The sequence below is a fragment of the Gigantopelta aegis genome, chromosome 2, assembly GCF_016097555.1.
Source record: "Gigantopelta aegis isolate Gae_Host chromosome 2, Gae_host_genome, whole genome shotgun sequence".
Classification (NCBI taxonomy): Eukaryota; Metazoa; Mollusca; class Gastropoda; order Neomphalida; family Peltospiridae; genus Gigantopelta; species Gigantopelta aegis.
This window is the reverse complement of record NC_054700.1, coordinates 29,171,428-29,191,422: the sequence shown is the minus strand read 5'-3', so window position 1 is coordinate 29,191,422 and position 19,995 is coordinate 29,171,428. Positions and strand designations below refer to the sequence as shown.

The 19,995-nt window shown below is 39.8% G+C and overlaps 1 protein-coding gene across 1 annotated transcript; it reads left to right on the top strand.

Moving 5' to 3' along the window:
- Window positions 1-683: 683 nt before the first annotated feature.
- Window positions 684-17,757, top strand: LOC121388100 (cartilage matrix protein-like). Its single transcript, XM_041519318.1, has 7 exons — window positions 684-712; window positions 2,819-2,936; window positions 7,565-7,592; window positions 10,287-10,874; window positions 13,086-13,172; window positions 15,323-15,910; window positions 16,843-17,757. Exons 1-7 carry the CDS (start codon window positions 684-686, stop codon window positions 17,379-17,381), a joined length of 1,977 nt encoding a protein of 658 aa, XP_041375252.1. The 3' UTR covers window positions 17,382-17,757.
- Window positions 17,758-19,995: the final 2,238 nt, after the last annotated feature.

The following is a 19,995-nucleotide window of genomic DNA, read 5'->3' as shown; positions in this document are numbered from 1 at the left end:
ACAGCGTCAGCTCATTTTGAGTCATCTTGCAGAACCATATGTATAGAATGCGGTTTCAGATTCTCCATGAGAGATTCCATGTTGAGACAGCAGCAACCGTCACTTGGGTTCCTACATCCCTTGATCGTTGAAGGATGACAAAATTGAACTACCAGACATTTTGTTTTGAGTTAGAACTGTTGAAGTCAGCATGTGAAACACTGCTTAGGGATCAACCAATCACAGGTCAGCAACGAGCACATGCCATAGCTCATATGCATATATGGCACCAAATCAGCCTACTCATTACTCCTTGTGATTCTTTGCTGTGAAATGTACTCTAAAACAATAAAAACAATTTAATGAAACCAAGCAAATAACAAACAAACGAACAAACAAAAAACCCACCTTTTCCTAAGTTTACCATTGGGATGTAAGAAAAACGTGTTTAAACTCATCTACCCCCCACCCCCACCCCCCAAAAAAAGAATTCCAGAAACTCCCCACAACCTCCCACCCCCACCCCCAAACAAAAAACCCCAAACAAACTCCTTTAAATGTGAAACTAGCTAATTTTGTGATTCAGAGGGCAACTAGTTAGAATAATTCCTCTCCGACAAGTTTTAAATCAGGTAAATTTGAAAATTACCGGTTTAAAAATGATTTTAAAATATTCTCCAAGAAGCATGCCCAACCCCTTAGTCATGCCGAGAACTTCATGCCCTCGAGCAAGGTACTTTGTGGCTAGCTTATTAATAATACATCGTTATATATCAGTAGTGCCCCCTCCCCATCCCCATGCAGGGTCGCAACTAGTCAACAATAAATGGGCTTGCCAGTGGCGGATCCAGAAAATCCATTTAATGGGTGCCCCAATGATACGAGGCGGAATGCCAATGGAACTTTGGGAGAGGTTTGGCGGGGGATCGTAAAAAAATGAAAATTAATATATGATAAAATTATAACTGTCGCAAAATTTAGGGGGGGGGGGACGGGCCCTGGCTCACCCTAGATCCGCCTCTGCTTACAGTAATATATTCTCTTCTCTAGCTAGACAATTAAAAAAAAAAATCCAACTACAAGTATTTTGTATATTACTACTCAAAAGAATTTAAGGGTCAGACGATATTTTCGACATTATTTTCTGAATGTCAATTATATTAGCTAGACCATAATGTCACGCATGGTATTGTTCCATTTTGACGAAAGTGGGTCTAAGCAACCCATAAATGAATTAAAATCCACTGTCATTGACACTGTCGACTAGTTCTAATGGCGAAAACATGCTTACATTTGCACGTAAATTAGGGCGAAAGCGAAAGGTCTGCTAAGTGCCCACAACTTGCTTTTTCACAAAGCGCTTCATTTGCACGCTTTGCACGTGTATTCCATGTTCCCAATGCTGAATTTCCGTATTATTGGAGCTTGCGTTCGTGTACGGTGCACACTCCAAATTCGACAATGGTACGACTTCAACTGACTATCGAAGATCGAGGAAGGGCTATTGCTTGGCTTCAGGATGGCAATACGCAAAGAAATGTTGCTCTGAGACTTGGTGTCAGTCAGAGTGTCGTTGGCCGACTGTGGCAACGGTACCAAGCAACGAATTCTGTTCGAAATCGTCCACGTTCAGGAAGACCCCGAAGCACTACAAATAGAGAGGACCGCTACATCACCAATATGGCTCTACGTCAACGCACAACCACTGCACGCCGATTACGTGACAATCTGCGGACTGCGACTGGAACTCGAGTGTCTGATCAAACCATACGCAATCGTCTGAGAGCCAATAATCTACGCTGCCGTCGCCAGGCTGTTCAACTACCACTCCTACCACGTCACATAACGGCCAGACGTCACTGGTGCACACTTCATCTGCGGTGGCAACGTGTTCAGTGGGTTCGAGTGATGTTCACTGATGAGTCCAGGTTTAGTCTCCAGTTCAACGACGGTCGGGTTCGTGTCTACAGACGTCCTGGGGAGCGCTTCGCTGACGGTAACGTTAGACAACGTCACCGGTTCGGTAGTGACAGCGTCATGGTGTGGGGCGGCATCTCTATCCACCACAGGACCCCTCTCTATGTGGTGGATGGCAATCTGAATGGAATCCGCTATCTGAATGAGATTATCCGGCCGTTGGTTCTCCCAGGCCTTAAGCAGATTGGCGGCGGGGCAGTTCTGCAGGATGACAATGCCAGACCCCACCGCGCCAGGGTGGTAACGGACTTTCTCAGACAACAAGGTATCGCCAGGATGGATTGGCCAGCATATTCGCCTGACTTGGCCCCAATAGAGAACGCCTGGGACGAATTAGGCAGGAGAGTTCGGGATAACCATGCCCCTCCGGCCAACCTTCATGATCTGGGTCAACTTCTTATGGCAGAGTGGCAGGCCATTCCCCAAGAGTTTTTCAGACGTCTGATCAACAGCATGAGGCAACGATGTGTCGAGTGTATTCGCGCCAGGGGTGGATTCACACACTATTAAACGAATGTTCTAATGTGTAAAATCCATGTTTGACAACCTTCAACTTTGACAGCATGTCATGTGACTTTCTTGTATACAGTGACGTTTATTTGTGGTTTTTTGTAAATATGGAACAATAAATAAATTTTTTGGTGTAGTTTACATCATCAATCTAATACACTCTTAAACTTATTTGGTTATAAATTTTTGACCCTTAAATTCTTTTGAGTAGTATATTTTGTGTGTGTGCGTGCGACATGCACCCGCACCCATCCCCCATTGTCCCTCCCCACTAGGTACTTACATTGTTGCTTTCATGACCTTAACATTAACATTTACATTTATAATAATAAAATGTTGTAAATGCCAGCAGGTCTCTTACCACAAGCCTGGCGATTGTTCTGGCGGTGCGCGTCACTCGGCTGGAATCAGCTCACCGCAAACATCTCGCGTTCGTGTGCGCAGAACCACGCGCCGGCCAGATGAGCTTTGTCAGTGAGAAAACAATAGCCCACGTCTCGACTTCCGTAACGTGACCGCGGCTCTTGACTAACGTGAATGAAACAAGTAATCTGTTGTGATAAAATCTGCCAACAGGTTAATTCATAACATACATTTCCTTGTATTGCTTTCACTTTCAATAGTAACCCACGTTATGACAGGTCGTTTGGGTCTTCGCAGTTTATAAGATATTAAACGAGCTTCCATTGCGTATCATGTTTATGTCCCGAGTGAAATAATTTTCAGTTGTCTTTCAGAGCTTTTAAACATGATAAGAAATGGTAGGTAGTTTAATATCCTATTTATTACAGGGCCGTAGCTAGCATGAGGGCAAGGCCCCCCCCCCCCCACCCCGAAAAAATTCAGAAAGCATTATAGAAACTTAAAGAAAAGGAGTTTTAGACTATTAACTCCTCAGTTGCCTAGCTACGGCCCTGTATTACCTATAATCGATCTTTATTTATATCACTCAACTCGTTTGGATAACGTTCCTTTAAGGTTGTAGTGCTCCAATCTATGACGTCACGAAATGTTGCTGTTGGGTCCCACTTGGCGTTCTAGTGGGACGTATCACTTTGATATGTACCAAACTATTTTTTAACCAAATGGGTAATAATTCAGTGTTCTTCAATTTATGTTTTTGTGAATAATGCCAACGGCCGAAACCTTGTGAAAATATCACTTGGCAGCCTGCTACAGGCAAAACAGGATGTATCATCCCGGGGATTCCTGTTTGTAGGATAGATATTAGCCCGAGTACTCTGACTGTAAGAGAGCGAGACGGACATTTGGAAAGTTATACGCTCTCATTACAGTCAGAGACTAAACTATGTAATTTTTTCGCAATCGCTGCCCACCAAGGAGTAGTCAAAGATTCCCGCTGTAATACCACAACAATCCTATGTTTGACGTCAAATACCATTACATCGATCATTTTCATTTCCTTGATTAAAAAAAAATCCATATATTAATCACTAATACACACACTACAGAAAGAAACCCGACAGCACCCACATTCAGCTAAGCTTCGACAAACTCCGGACAGCAGAATTCTAAGGTAGCTGACCTATATCGTGACGTAGCGTCACATGATCGCCCACTCAGTGATTCCGTGTTCCAGGAGCCGTCTGATACGACCATAAGATAATAAGACAAGTGCCAGACAATCGCCAAAACATCTTCCCAAAGTTCCTATAATGGTCATACACGAAAGCTTGGCATTTTAATGTATGCGGTTTTCTTGAGATTTTCAGTGATGGTACCAGTTGTGATTAAATGCGCGAATTAGAAAATAACGATTGTGATAATTCCTATCTAAACAGGAACAGCAGCAATGTATGTTACACACACACACACACACACACACACACACACACACACACACACACACCGAGTCCACAGACCGGGGATTGATCCTACGACCCACTGTACCTGGAAAATCGCTGCCCACCCAGCTTCCGCGTCCCTCTCACTACTCTGCCAGCCTTGGACAACGTCCAGTGGATAATGTTTGTCTTGGCACCCACTAACGATTTTAGTGGTTCTCGTCCCATCACATTTATTTAACACCATTCGCAAACATCGGACAGCGATCTTTCTTAAACTTACAGTTTGTTTTGTTTAACGACATCACTAGAGCACATTGATTAATCATCGGCTATTGTATGTCAAACATTTGGTAATTCTGACAAATAGTCATCAGAGGAAACCTGCTACATTTTTTTCATTAACAGAAATGGATGTTTTATATGCACTTTCCCACAGGCAGGAAAGCACATACCACGGCCTTTGAGTGGTCTTTTTTTAACGACATCAACTGAATGCAGGACTGAATCTACGATGGTGGAAAACATTAACACAGTGCAGTTTTTCCGTTGCGTTGTTTTATCGCAATGTTAAATGAACAACAGAAGTCACAAGGTGGCGATGTCGATTCTTATTTTCCCTTTCCAGCATGAAACATGGTTAACAACGTGGTATTACAGATAATATAGGTCTCCCGGTAGAGTTGACATTGCGACTGAGAACCTCTTATGTATGGGAAAACTAATATTTATAACATATGTTTATTGACAGGTAATTGCAATGGGTTATAGTCCTTATCTGTTAAGCTAAAAGAAATCGTTACTTGCCATCTTTCTGTCAGTCTAAACTAAATATATATATATATATATATATATATATATATATATATATATTTTATAAATTATTCAACTCTAAGAAAGCTGGTGCCCTAAGAAAACTTTCTATATTTTGTAGTCTATTTTATGAATACTTTCAAATCCTCTGGCTGATATTCTGTGTATTTATTAGTATGTATTTTTTTTGTATTTATGTACATTTGTGTACACCCACCATCTTGTTACAATAATATTGACTGCTGTATGTATATATCCTCATATGCCGGAGTATAAATAAAGTTCATTTCAGTTCAGGCACCAATTAAAATCCACATTGTTCTTGATTACCGTAATTTAGTTTCACACTAATTGGTCCGATTGCCAGCCCCTAATTAACTAACGACTAAGTGCCTAAATGGAATATGACACAATAACAATTAATTGAATCATACATACACAGCTAAATATAAAAATTGCATTTAAATATAGTTATAAATATTCTATAAATAGAAGATGACACAATAACAATTAATTGAATCATACATACACAGCTAAATATAAAAATTGCATTTGAATATAATTATAAATATTCTATAAATGGAAGATGACACAATAACAATTAATTGAATCATACATATACAGCTAAATATAAAAATTGCATTTGTATTCTATAAATGGAAGATGACACAATAACAATTAATTGAATCATACATACACAGCTAAATATATAAATTGCATTTGACTATAGTTATAAATATTCCATAAATGGAAGATGACACAGTAACAATTAATTGAATCATACATACACAGCTAAATATATAAATTGCATTTGACTATAGTTATAAATATTCCATAAATGGAAGATGACACAGTAACGATTAATTGAATCGTACATCCACAGCTAAATATATAAATTGCATTTGAATATAGTTGTAACTGTTGCACTGTGACAATATTCTTAAGAAAGACCCTTTTGGCTTACCATAGATGTTGGATCGGGAGGCGCCAAGGACAGGAAATCCGTGGTGAAGATTTCACTTGTGTTCCACCTACACTATGCTGAGTCCATTGCGTAGTTTGAGTCAGCTCGGATTAGTATATAAAAAGGTGGCTGCTAAGTTTAAGCAGAATGACGATCGAGAGATATTCCAGAAACCATGCTAAATTCGGTGTTTGTTGCGTGTCTTGTGGTAAGTAGTATCAACGTAGATTTTAAATTTAAAAAAAAAAAAAAAAAATTCTTTTTAGGGTTATTTCTATAGTCTTTTCTACAGGGAACGCCTTTTTCATACTATGAAATTTACTACACGCTATTTATTTCTGAACCGATTGTTTTCTAAATTGTACACAGAAATAGTATTATTTTATTTTATTTCCAAAACACTTTTACTTTTCTTCATACGTCAAATCAAACTGAAATTATTGGAGCATGGGACAGACTATAGATCTGAATTCGGCTGAAACTAACCATGTGTCCATATTCAGTTGAGTTTGAGGCACCTCATGCTCAACCTCGATCTGACTTCCAAATAATTTCATTTCAACTTATTTTCGTGCTTATATCCAATTAAGATTCAAGCACGCTGTCCTGGACACACACCTCAGCTATCTGAGCTGTCTGTCCAGAACAGTGGCTTAGTTGTTAGCTGTTAGTGGTTAGTGAGAGAGAAGAGGGTGTAGTGGCCGTACACCTACCCATATAACCCATTAGTTGTTAATCTCAGTGCACCCGTCGTAATTCGGGAGTGGGGGGGGGGGGGGGGGGGATTTCAACGCAACCGTCGAGTTGGCCAACTTTCTGCTGTCAGTTGACAATGTGAGCCTAGCATACGTTTACTGAAAATGTGTTATCATTTTTCAAAGGTTTAAGACATGCTGTGAACTGTTTTTTCCCTGTTCAGAAGAGTGCATGCTTCACCCCATTGCGTTCATGTTAATTCCAACAATGTATTATGGCGGTATATTAACAACAGCTTGCTAATGTTAAAGGTGCATGTTCAAAGTTGCTGCTGTCATATTTGTGATTTATCGAAATTGTAATGTGTTAAAGTCTACGATTACTACTCATCTGACAACATCAGACAACCTACGAGAGTAAATGAAAACTGAATTTATTTGTATATATATATATATATATATATATATATATTTGAAATTGCTAGATTTGTAAACGTTGCGGAATTTGTGGCGGCTGCCATTCCAAACGTTGCTCTCCTAACTCTGAAGATCATATTTGCATTGCCCTCCAACTCACTCGCTGCCACAATCCCCCCCCCCCCCCCCCCGCCAGTTGAAAGCGAATTGCTAGATCTTCCTACGCCAATCTCATACTCAATGACAACAAAAAACAACACGATTTTTGACACCAGAAACCATGTAAGTAAAAGTAAAATGTGTGGGCCATCAGAAATTAACCTGAATTTGAAGTTCTCTCCCTTCCATTATCTCTTCCATGAAGAGTATCTTACGATCTCTCTCTCTCTCTCTTTTTTTAACAGGTTCTTCAGCCGGCGTTTGGTCGACCTTGTGAGTATTTATTTTTCCTTATTTACCCATTACTATATTTTTCTGGTAGCCCAGTGGTAAAGCGCTCGCTTGATGCGCAGTCAGTCTAGGATCGATCCCCGTCGGTGGGCCCATTGGTCTATTTGTCGTTCCAGCCAGTGCACCACGACTGGTATATCAACGGCCGTGGTATATGTTATTCTGTCTGTGGGATGGTGCATATAAAATATTCCATGCTACTAATGGAAAAATGTAGCGGGTTTCCTCTCTAAGACCAACTGTTTGACATCCAATAGCCAATGATGAATAAATTAATGTGATCTAGTGGTGTCGTTAAACAAAACAAACTTTTAACTATTTTTCTGATTTTATTTAAATCAGTTGTTATTCGACAAAGTCACCAATTTACCAGTTTGAACTGATAATTTTATTTTTGACAGTTTTGAAAAATAAAGCATTCCGTGTTTGACGACAGTAAAGTTTGTTGTGTTTAACGACATCACTTGAGCACATTGATTAATTAATCATAATGTCAGACATTTGGTAATTTTGACACGTAGTCATCAAAGGAAACCCGCTGCATTTTTCTTAATACAGCAAGGGCTCTTTTATTTGCACTTTCCCACAGACGTGATTACAAATACCACGGCCTTTGTCCAGTTGTGGTACACTGGTTGGAACGAGAAGAAACCCAATCAGTTGAATGGATCCACCAAGGTTGACAATGTATAAAGGCATAGTTGTACAGATTGCAACATCGATTTCTGAATAATAATTGACTAAGATGAAAATTACATTCAAATGCACTACCCCAGAGATTTTTATCTATTAATAATTGACTGACATGAAAATTACATTGAAATGTACTATCCCAGACATTTGTGTCAATCAGCGACAAATACAATTGTACATCAATATTCTCGGAAAGTTTAAGATTCAAATGTTGTAACTCTTCTATGAATATGTATGTATACATAAATACCTACCACCCCTGCGTGTGCTGTAACCTCACCGTGGTGCAGGGGTGTAACATTCTCTTTGAGAATGGCCAATACAGCACAAATGGAAGTTTAGAGTAAAATTCGGTGTCCGTAAAATTCTGTGATATTTGTATTTGTATTTTTGGCACAGTTCTTTACACTGTTTTTGTTTAAACATTGAATTTTTATATTGATGTTGATCATCACTTTATTTATTTGCATTATCATAGTTTGACACCCAATAGCCGATGTATTTTTCGTGCTGGGGTGTCGTTAAACATTCATTCATTCATTCATTCATTATAAATACCTACCACTTAACACATTGCCTTGATTTCTATGTCAAACAGCACTCGTCCGTCACGTGCCTCAGAATATAATAGTTAATACCGGTGTTTTTTACCTTTTTGATTGATATATGAGTAGCTGTTATTCAGACATATACCAAAATACAATAGCATGACGATATAGTTGGCTGGAAAACTACATGTTCGGACGAAGAAGGAAGGAAATATTTTATTTAACGACGCACTCAACACATTTTATTTACGGTTATATGACGTCGGGCATATGGTTAAGAACCACACATATATTGAAAGAGAAACCCGCTGTCGCCACTTCATGGGCTACTTTTTTTTTATTAGCAGCAAGGGTTCTTTTATATGCACCATCCCACAGACAGGGTAGTACATACCACGGTAGTATATACCAGTCCTGGTGCACTGGCTGGAACGAGCAATAACCCAATGGGCCCACCGACGGGGATCGATCCCAGACCGACTGCGCATCGAGCGAGCGCTTTACCACTGGGCTACTTCCCGCCCATTGTTTGGACGAAGTTGAAGTCTGGTTTGTTCAACGACATCGCCACCTAAGAGCATGTGTGATGTTAATTTGATGACAAATGCTGTAATACTGTACTGGACCAAGTAATAGGTCGACTGATCGTGGGACGGATGTCAGCCATGAAGCAAGTGCTTAGGACCGGCCTTGGTAGTGTCGTGGTTAAGCCATTGGAAATAAGGCTGGTAGGTACAGGGTTCGCAGCTCGGTACCGGCTCCCACCCAGAGCGAGTTTTAACGACTCAATGGGTAGGTGTAAGACTACTACACCCTCTTCTCTGTCACTAACAACTAACTCACTGTCCTGGACAGAGCCCAGATAGCTGAGGTGTGTGCCCAGGACAGCGTGCTTGAACCTTAATTGGATATTAGCAGGAAAATAAGTTGAAATGAAATGAAAAGTGGTTAGGTGTGAACCACACTACATACCGTCAATGGTTTTTTGTGTGTTTTTTTGTTGGTTTTTTAATATGAATTTTGCACACAGACAGGACATGTAATTAAATAACATTATTACACATATGGTTAAAATATCTTGGTACATATCAAAGTGATGCTTTGTGACGTCATCAGTTGGTGCACTACAACCTTACAGAAAGGTCAACGAAACGAGATAAGTGATATAAATGAAGATCGATTGTGGGTAATAAATACGATATTAAACTCGCTACCATTTCCTATCATGTTTATATCCCTCGAAAAATAATTTTCATTTTCACTCGATAAAGCTTGTGACAACTGAAAATTATTTCACTGGGGACATAAACATACTACTAAGTGGAAGCTCGTTTAATATCCTATTAATATGTCGCAAACCAGTTCAGAATTTAATCCTCCGACAAGATTGAACGTGATCTTGACCAAAGTTAATAATAAATTAAATTTATTTCAGCGACCTTGACCTGTGTGGGGCGGCCCGCGGACATAGTGTTCGTCCTGGACACTTCGACCAGCATCTGGCCGCTGGACTTCAACAACTACGTCAGACCCTTCATCAGCAACGTGGTGGCCATGTTGGACGTTGGCTCCGGCGCAACCCAGACGCGAGTGGGCGTTCTCACATACAGCGACGACGTCAACTACCACTTCCAGCTTAAAGACCACATGACTGGGAAATCTCTAGCTGGAGCAATCGGCGACATTCCGTATATCCACGGAAACACGAATACCCATCGTGCATTGCGTTATATGTCGGACACGATGTTTACGCGAGAAAATGGAGCGCGGCCGTATGCCGCTCGCATTGCAATAGTCATCACCGATGGTCTGTCAAATGATCCATGGTCGACGCAGAAGTCCGCCGAGTTTGCCCGATCCATGGGTATCCAGATCTTCGCTATTGGCGTGGGACCGGAAGCAGACATAGACGGTGAGCTGAGCGACATTGGAAACGACCCCCACTGGAAGTTCACGTTCCACGTGGACAACGTCCAAGCACTGGCTACAATAGAAAGAAGTCTCGCTCGAAGAACCTGCATTGGTGAATAGCTCGTTTTTTTTATTACCCATATGGTTAAAAAATATGTTGGTACATAATACTAAAAATAGATACTTCAAACAACAGCAACAATAACAACAAAACTCGAAAAAAGAGGACACCAAACAACAAAACACAAAACAAAAACACTCGTAAAAAAAATAGAAAATGAATTTTAGTTGACTGCCCAGTACATTTTAAACCACAGATATTTGGTGTTCGCTCATCGTTATTATTACCCATATGGTTAAAAATATCTTGGTACATATCAAAGTGATACGTCCCACTAGAACGCCAAGTGCGATATAACACTTCGTGACGTCATCGATTGGCGCACTACACTTTTACAGGAACGTCAACCAAATGAGTTGGGTGATATAAATTAAGATCGATTCTGGGTAATAAATAGGATATTAAACTCGCAACCATTTCGTATCATGTTTATGTCCCTCGTGAAATAATTTTCATTGTTACTCGCTAAACTGAACATTATTTCACTCGGGACATAAACACGATACGAAATGAAACCTCGTTTATTATTCTATAATTATTTTCATTTAAAATATAGAATTTACGAAATATCAACTTTATAATATGTCAGATGCGAGTAAGTTTCTAACGCGGACAGAATATGACACATGGCTAAACCAGGCACTTTTCACATAGTGTTAAAGGGACATACCCTAGTTTTTAAACACCAAGGCATATTTTTCACTATTAGAGCCGTTTATGATCACTGAAATCAAACATTACTTATATTTTATTGTTTAGATTATTAATTTCCTTACAACCGAAACGTTTCTGGTCATCCTGGTGTTTCTAATACCACAAAATACATTTTTCAAAATTAAACAAAACGCACCTGCGTCTGAGAAGTATCGGTTATGGAGTCGCGTTTTAGTCTAGTTTTAAGGGTATTTCAACGTCACAGACTCTTGTTTCACTCTGTTGTATCCAAATTTGTTACAAGTTTGTAAATTAACCAAACATAGTGTCCATTTTTACGAGTTGAAACTAGAGTTTAGGTGAAAATATGATTTAGTGTTTAAAAACTAGGGTCTTTCCCTTTAAACAGAGACAACTGTTTTAAAAAATGTTACATGTGACTAAGAGACAAACACCTTTAGTACATTCAAACCAAATAAACAATTTTGACGCACTCGGGTACTAAGGTCAACCCAGAAAATATATATTTTAAAACACAAACTGTCAATTGGCAGAATTGAAACTTACAGCATCGATTCGAATGACATTTGACAGACCGCGACCTTAACCAAACAAAACTTCCACAGAAACTGCAGCCTAATTAACATGGGCGTACATAGGATTTTGAAAAGGGGGGTTCCAATACATAGGATTTTGAAAAGGGGGTTTCCAAAATAGATTGCAGAGATATTGGGCATATATTTCTATGTTGAGTAAATATAATAATGTCAGATATCAATGTCAGATATATTAAATCATTTCAGGGGGTGGGGGGGTCGGTCAGATATACGCCCATGATTAAACCGTTGTTAAGAAAGAAAATGTTAGATTCTAATAGTGTACTGTTCATGGGCCCATTTCACATCGCTAGTTTACGTCTGCGAATAGTAGTTGTACCGGTCATACCTTTACACGTGTTTGGCATCTATTTCACGAAGACATTTACATCACTGAAAAAAAATGGTGCATTTTAAGGACAAAAGAAATAAAGAATAATACATGAGTGGCCGTTAGATACCATTTATCTCACAACGAGTTGTTTTACAATGTATCTAACGAGCGAAAGCGAAAGGTTTTACGCACATTTTAACATCTTTTTCGACTAAAAGTTATTTACAGCCGTTGCACTTACGCGTCACAGACACACGAATGTCAGGTTAACTATACGTCACAGTCTAATCGATTTCCATCATGTAGTATTTCATTGGTTGTATGGCACTGCTGACCTGGTCATCACCTAGGAGCAAGCAGTCGTGTGTCTTGAAATTGTTAACACACGTACGTGTGTTAACAACCATGTGTTATTAAAATAACGCATGGTGTTCTCACCAACGGGTGTGTAAGAAAATGTAATATGTGTACTTCAAACTATATTTGTTGTACTGTTAATAGTAATAAGAATTGTGGTTTAGTCGTAGATTTACGTTTACTTGCAAAACTAGACTTACGATGTTTTGTGAAATTGAGCCCAAAGAATTAAAACCATTTCTGTTTGTTTGTAAATCACAGAAACAACGCCACGCCCTGCGACGACGACATCAACAGCGTCTTCCGAGATTGGGCCGATCAAAGATGAGCCTGTTGGCGCCCTGAAATGTAAGTGCAGATAGTAAATACTTACCCGTATATTGTTGTCATCACTGTATTTACAGGTCTCTTTCGTGAGCAAAGGAAATAACACTATGAACACGTCGTTATTCCATCATTCGCCTCGTAGACAATAGTATATTTCTAGAATGTGTGCGTGCGTGTGTATGCGCGTGCGTGCGTACGTGCATGCATTCATGTATGCATGTGTGTGTATGTGTGTGTGTATGTGTGTGTGTATGTATGTGTGTATGTATGTGTATGTGTGTGTGTATGTATGTGTGTATGTATGTGTGCATATGTGTGCATATATATATATAAGTAGTATTAAATGGATAAATATCCGCTCCGTCTACCGAGTCCCAACGGAGCTGGGTGTGGTTTGTAACGTCATTTTGATTGACGGATGAGATGACATTAATTATCACTTGATTGACGGGTGAACTCGATGACATTAGAAAATTGTTTAATTAAATCAATTGACTTAGCCGGCGTCGCAATTGCGGCTAGCAACAATTGATTGACGGATGAACTCGATGACATTATAAAATGGTTTAATTATTAAGTCAATTAATGTTCAGATTAGCATAAAATGCATTTGTAGCTACTACAAACACCATGTCGACCATAACTTACTTCACAGGGGTCGTTCGTGTATAGAGCAAATGGACCACATGAAACGATTCTAATGGCAAACATATAACTTCGCTTTTGTTAATATAAAGAATTTTTAAAAATATTTAATGACGCACTCAACACATTTTATTTCCGATTATATGGCGTCAGACACATGGTTTAAGGACCACAAAGATTTTGAGAGGAAACCCGCTGTCGCCACTACATGGGCTACTCTTTCCGATTAGCAGCAAGGGATCTTTTATTTGCGCTTCCCACAGGCAGGACAGCACAAACCATGGCCTTTGTTGAACCAGTTATGGATCACTGGTCGGTGCAAGTGGTTTACACCTACCCATTGAGCCTTGCGGAGCACTCACTCAGCGTTTGGAGTCAGTATCTGCATTAAAAATCCCGTGCTTCGTCTGGGATCCGAACCCAGTACCTACCAGCCTGTAGACCGATGGCCTACTAAGCACTACGCCACCGAAGCCGGTTTTTGTTCATATAATATTTATTATTAGACCTTTGATTGACCAGAGGGAAAACTACTTTTTTTTATTTTTTTTACAACATATTCTATCAATTATTGTTTTGGTTTTAAAACGTTTTATTACCCCAGATCAAACAATATCACGGGTGGAGAGCCTTGACGCCTTACAGGCGTGCGGGGGGGGGGGGGGGGGTCAGTGAGCCCATTGGGCTATTTCTCGTTTCAGCCAGTGCACCACGACCGGTACAACAACGACCGTGGTATGTGCTATCCTGTCTATGGGATGGTGCATATATAAGATCCCTTGCTGCTAATCGAAAAAGAGTAGCCCATAAAGTGGTTACAGCGGGTTTCCTCCCTCAATATCTGTATGGTCCTTAACCATATGTCCGACGCCATATAATCGTAAATAAAATGTGTTGAGTGCGTTGTTAAATAAAACATTTCCTTCCTTCCTTCCTTTCTTCCTTCCTTACTGGCGTAATACATATTGTAAGGATTATGTCATGAATGAAAGTCAAGTAGATACAAAACGATAATATAGAAATACACATTCCATCCTTCTGCAATAGAGAAAGTGAGGTGCATCGCATATGTTTGAACGTTATAATTTTTCTGTTTTAGATAACTGCCATAGTGAAGAAAAAAAAAGTTTGTTTAACCAATCTTATAAACAAGGACACTGTTAATAATAATGTCTAATTTGATCATTTTTAAAGATAAAAAATAAAAAATGTAGGTTTTTTACGTTTTCCCAAAATGCTTGTTTTTCATCTACTGGATGGGAGAAAAACAATCCTCCATTATGTAACAGTATCCATGGGGGACAGGGCTGTTACACACTCGGGTACATAATATGATGTCAGGCATCCGGCAAGCCTCGTCCCTGACAACAAATTATGTACCCTCGGGTGGAATAGCCCTGTCCCATATGGACACATATGAAGGATTCTTTTACTCTCGCCCTACTGAACATGTCTCTGATTCTGCAGTATAAATATTTGAAGTAGTATAGCCTACAATTTGGTCAACCAATTCATTTATATTTCAGACTGTGGAGGAAAGCCTGCCGATATTTACTTCCTTCTAGACTCTTCCAACAGCATATGGATTCACGACTTCAATTTGCGAATGGTGAAGTTTGTACGAGACATGGTAAACATCTTCGACATTGGAACCAACAAGACACGCGTTGGCGTCATCACATTTTCTTCTGACGTCACGCCAGTGTTTAGGCTTGACGAGTACACGTCACGTGACTCCTTGCTGAAGGCCATCAGCCCTGAACATATAAAGCACCAGGGCGGAGGCACCAACACAGGGTCGGCCATTGCGTACGTCAGAGATCACGGGTTTCGCTCGCGGCCTCAAGTGGCCCACATCATGGTGGTCATCACGGACGGAGTGTCATTCGACCCGGAAGTGACGCGAAGGGAAGCGGCGGCTGCGAAGAGAGCGGGTATCTACATGTTCGCAGTTGGCGTGGGACAAAGCGTGGACGCGACGGAACTGAGGGATATGGCCAGCTCACCCAGTGACCGATTCATGTTCAGTGTTTCCGGTTTCCACGCCCTGACAACTCTGAGAGACATACTGGCAATCAGGACCTGCACAGTGCCGCCCCCTGCCGAACAAGCTGGTGAGTAGCTATACTAGTCCGTCTCAGCGGTGGCGTCGTGGTTAAGCCATCGGACTACAGGCTGATAGGTACAGGGTTCGCAACCCGGTACCGGCTTCAATCCAGAGAAAATTCTTACGGGCTGAGTGGATAGGTGTAAGGCCACTACACCCTCTTCTCTCTCACTAACCACTGACCAACTAACAAGTAACCCACTGTCCTGGGCAGACAGCACAGATAGCTGAGGTGTGTGCCTAGGACAGCGTGCTTGAACCGTAATTGGATATACAAGCACAAAAATAAGTTAAAAATGAATGAATGTCCTAGACAGACATCTAAGATGTGAGGGGTGGCTGAAATGTTCTGAGCCCAACTATGATGGACAGCGTTGATGGAGTCCTGGATTGACTAAGTCAACCACTAGACTAATCAAAATAACGCGTTTACATTGTTTCTTTCAATGTTTTGGAATCGCCCACATCTCAAACGTAAATGAGACATTGGTTTCATTTATTGTAGACTATAATGAATATAATGTCAAATAACGAAGTTGAGTTAGATTGTGCTGTTTATTTATGGTCTGAAATTGATGGGTTTTTTTTTGCTAGAGTAACAAATTTGAACCGATCCGTTTTAAACTGCTAAAATTAAAGTTCCCACTGAATGCGCTCTTTGGTGTTTCAAATGGATTTGGTGTGTATACGCCTAGATAAAACTACAATGTCCTAGCGGCACCGAATGATAACCAAAAAAATAAAAAATAAAAAATAATAATAATAAAAAAATAAAAATAATAATAACAAACAGACATAAACTTTTTATTAAAAAACAAAACCCAGTGCGTTACGTAACTGTTCTGTATACTTTCCGCCCCTTGTAACGTCGTGTCCCCATCCATTACTTGCTGTTCTAACCAAATTGCATACAATTAATGACAATTTCTTATTTTCCAGTATGTCTACCGACTGATCTTGTATTTATATTTGAAACATCGTCCAAAACACCAGACCAGAGAAAACACCTTCGTGACGTCATCACCACGTATGCCAAGACCCTCAGAGGAAGTAATGTTCGCGTCGGCGCAATAACCGATCCCTGCGTGGAGATCTCATTCGCAGATCTTCAAAGCTTCAAGGCTCAGCTGAACGGAATTGTGGATGACTCGGAAATTCTCATTTCTGGAATGTTGAGAAAGCTTAGATATTCACATTTTGCTTCGTCTGCTAGCAAAACCAAACGGGTAGCTGTTCTCGTCGTTGACGAGAAAACGCGAGACTTCTCTCACTTGATAGCTCAAGCCAAGATGGCAAAAGCTCAGGGGTTAAAACTGTTTGTTGTTGCTGTCGGGAACGTGTGGGACAGACTTCCACAAGAGGTGGCATCTAGTCCGTTACAGAAACACATCGTCAAAGTAAGAAGCTACGAAGACCTTAGTGCTAATGAATTTGATTCGCTCACAGAACATTATACATGCAGAAGACGCCAATCGTAACATGTGTTTTACTATTTACATTGTAAGAGATCCTAAATTATTATGTCAGCGGGGACTCTTAACCAGAGGAACAAAAATTCACCACTGAGACATTATCATGCATTGGCGCAGTGCGTAATCCATAACAATCACTTTTATGTAAACAATTCTGTGAATGCGTCTTTGTCATTATTGATCATTCTGTGCATTATAGAAATTTTGCAGTAGAATAATATTGACAGAAAGTGTGTGTATACACTTTGTAATAGAATCTTGGTGAAGATGCATATCATTTCATTTTTTTTCATTTCTACAATACTATTAAAGGCATACTTGCACAGATTTAAGGACCTTATTTCTCTAAGAATGGATAATAAATAGAAATTACATTAATTGTTGGAAACCAAATCTAGCTATTGCATCACCTTAACTGAACCATGATGGAGTGAAATACATGTCAACCCTCTCGGCAATTTTAGTTTTTGAATTATGGACCATTGCCATAATTCAATTACTTTTACAAAATATCATTAATAAATGGAGTATGGTGGTTATGACGATGGTTGAATAAGGTACATTTAGGGACCACAAAATTTATTTTAAATAGGTCAGTGGTCTCTGACAATATGGCTTTAAAGGTATTAGACCATTATTGTTATTATTATTATTATTATTATTATTATTATTATAATTTATCCAGGATATTTCGCCGTGGTCAGACGTCTGATGGAATTGGGAAAATTAGCGAGAGTAAATCATACTTGGGATATGTTTTCAGGCCACTAAACGAGTATTTTTAGTACAGAAATTAAGTATTTTTAGTGTCACTTTGTTTTGGGAAGGGGCCTATGTTCGGACCCACAAAACGCCTGGGTAAACCCCTGACAGACCATCATCTCATCATTTAACCCAATGCAGCTATTGTTCACGAACTCTGCCCAGCAGCTATTACTATTAGCAGTGTATAAATACATGTACTTACTGCTGTAGGAACAATCATTCACAGAAGTGATAATTATGCAAGAGTATTATTATTATTATTATATATACATTCTTCGTACAATGTAAATTTTCTTTCTTTCTCCCTTTTAATGAAATGTGTATAATATATTATGTATAATATACAAACATTTGTAATGTCTATGAACTGTATGTTACGTCTAATAAAGTATATAATATGTAAAGCGGTTTACGATATCCGTTGATAGTAAGAAGTGTAAACTATGTTATAGGATGGAAAGGAGACACGACATTGTGTGAACTATGTCATAGGATGGGAAGAGGATACGGAATTGTATTATAGGTGGGAAGGGGACAGGGAATTGTATGAACTATATTATAGGTGGGAAGGGGACACGGAATTGTATGAACTATATTATAGGTGGGAAGGGGACACGGAATTGTGTGAACTATGTTATAGGATGGGAAGGGGACACGGAATTGTGTGAACTATGCTATAGGATGGGAAGGAGACACGGAATTGTATGAACTATGTCATAGGATGGGAAGAGGACACGGAATTGTATGAACTATATTATAGGTGGGAAGGGGACACGGAATTGTGTGAACTATGTTATAGGATGGGAAGGAGACACGGAATTGTATGAACTATGTCATAGGATGGGAAGAGGACACGAAATTGTATGAACTATATTATAGGTGGGAAGGGGACACGGAATTGTGTGAACTATGTTATAGGATGGGAAGGAGACACGAAATTGTGTGAACTATGTCATAGGATGGGAAGAGGACACGGAATTGTGTGAACTATATTATAGGTGGGAAAGGGACACGGAATTGTGTGAACTATATTATAGGATGGGAAGGGGACACGAAATTGTGTGAACTATGTTATAGGATAGGAAGGGGACACGGAATTGTATGAACTATATTATAGGTGGGAAGGGGACACGGAATTGTGTGAACTATATTATAGGATGGGAAGGGGACACGGAATTGTGTAAACTGTTATAGGATGGGAAGGGGACACGAAATTGTGTAAACTTTTATAGGATGGGAAGGGGACACGAAATTATGTAAACGGTTATAGGATGGGAAGAGGACATGAAATAGTGGAAACTGTTATAGGATGGGAAGGAGACACGAAATTGTGTGAACTATGTTATAGGATGGGAAGGGGACACGAAATTGTGTAAAATGTTATAGGATGGGAAGGGGACACGAAATTGTGTAAACTTTTATAGGATGGGGAGGGGACACGAAATTATGTACACGGTTATAGGATGGGAAGAGCACACGAAATAGTGTAAACTGTTATAGGATGGGAAGGGGACACGAAATTATGTAAATTGTTATAGGATGGGAAGAGGACACGAAATAGTGTAAACTGTTATAGGATGGGAAGGAGACACGAAATTGTGTATATGTTATAGGTGGGAAGGGGACACGGAATTGTATGAACTATATTATAGGTGAGAAGGGGACACGGAATTGTGTGAACTATGCTATAGGATGGGAAGGGGACACGAAATTGTGTAACCTGTTATGGGATGGGAAGGGGACACGAAATTGTGTAAACTATGCTATAGGATGGGAAGGGGACAGTATAAACTGTTATAGGATGGGAAGGAGACACGAAATTGTGTACACTATGTTATAGGTGGGAAGGGGACAC

What these genes read in the sequence shown, in the direction of transcription:
- LOC121388100 (XM_041519318.1), top strand. Translation starts at nt 684, where the DNA reads ATGCCGAGAACTTCATGCCCTCGAGCAAG. An exon ending in ACTTCATGCCCTCGAGCAAG is followed by an intron (nt 713 to 2,818) that starts GTACTTTGTGGC and finishes AAATGCCAGCAG; the next exon opens with GTCTCTTACCACAAGCCTGG. An exon ending in CGCTCGAAGAACCTGCATTG is followed by an intron (nt 10,875 to 13,085) that starts GTGAATAGCTCG and finishes TGTAAATCACAG; the next exon opens with AAACAACGCCACGCCCTGCG.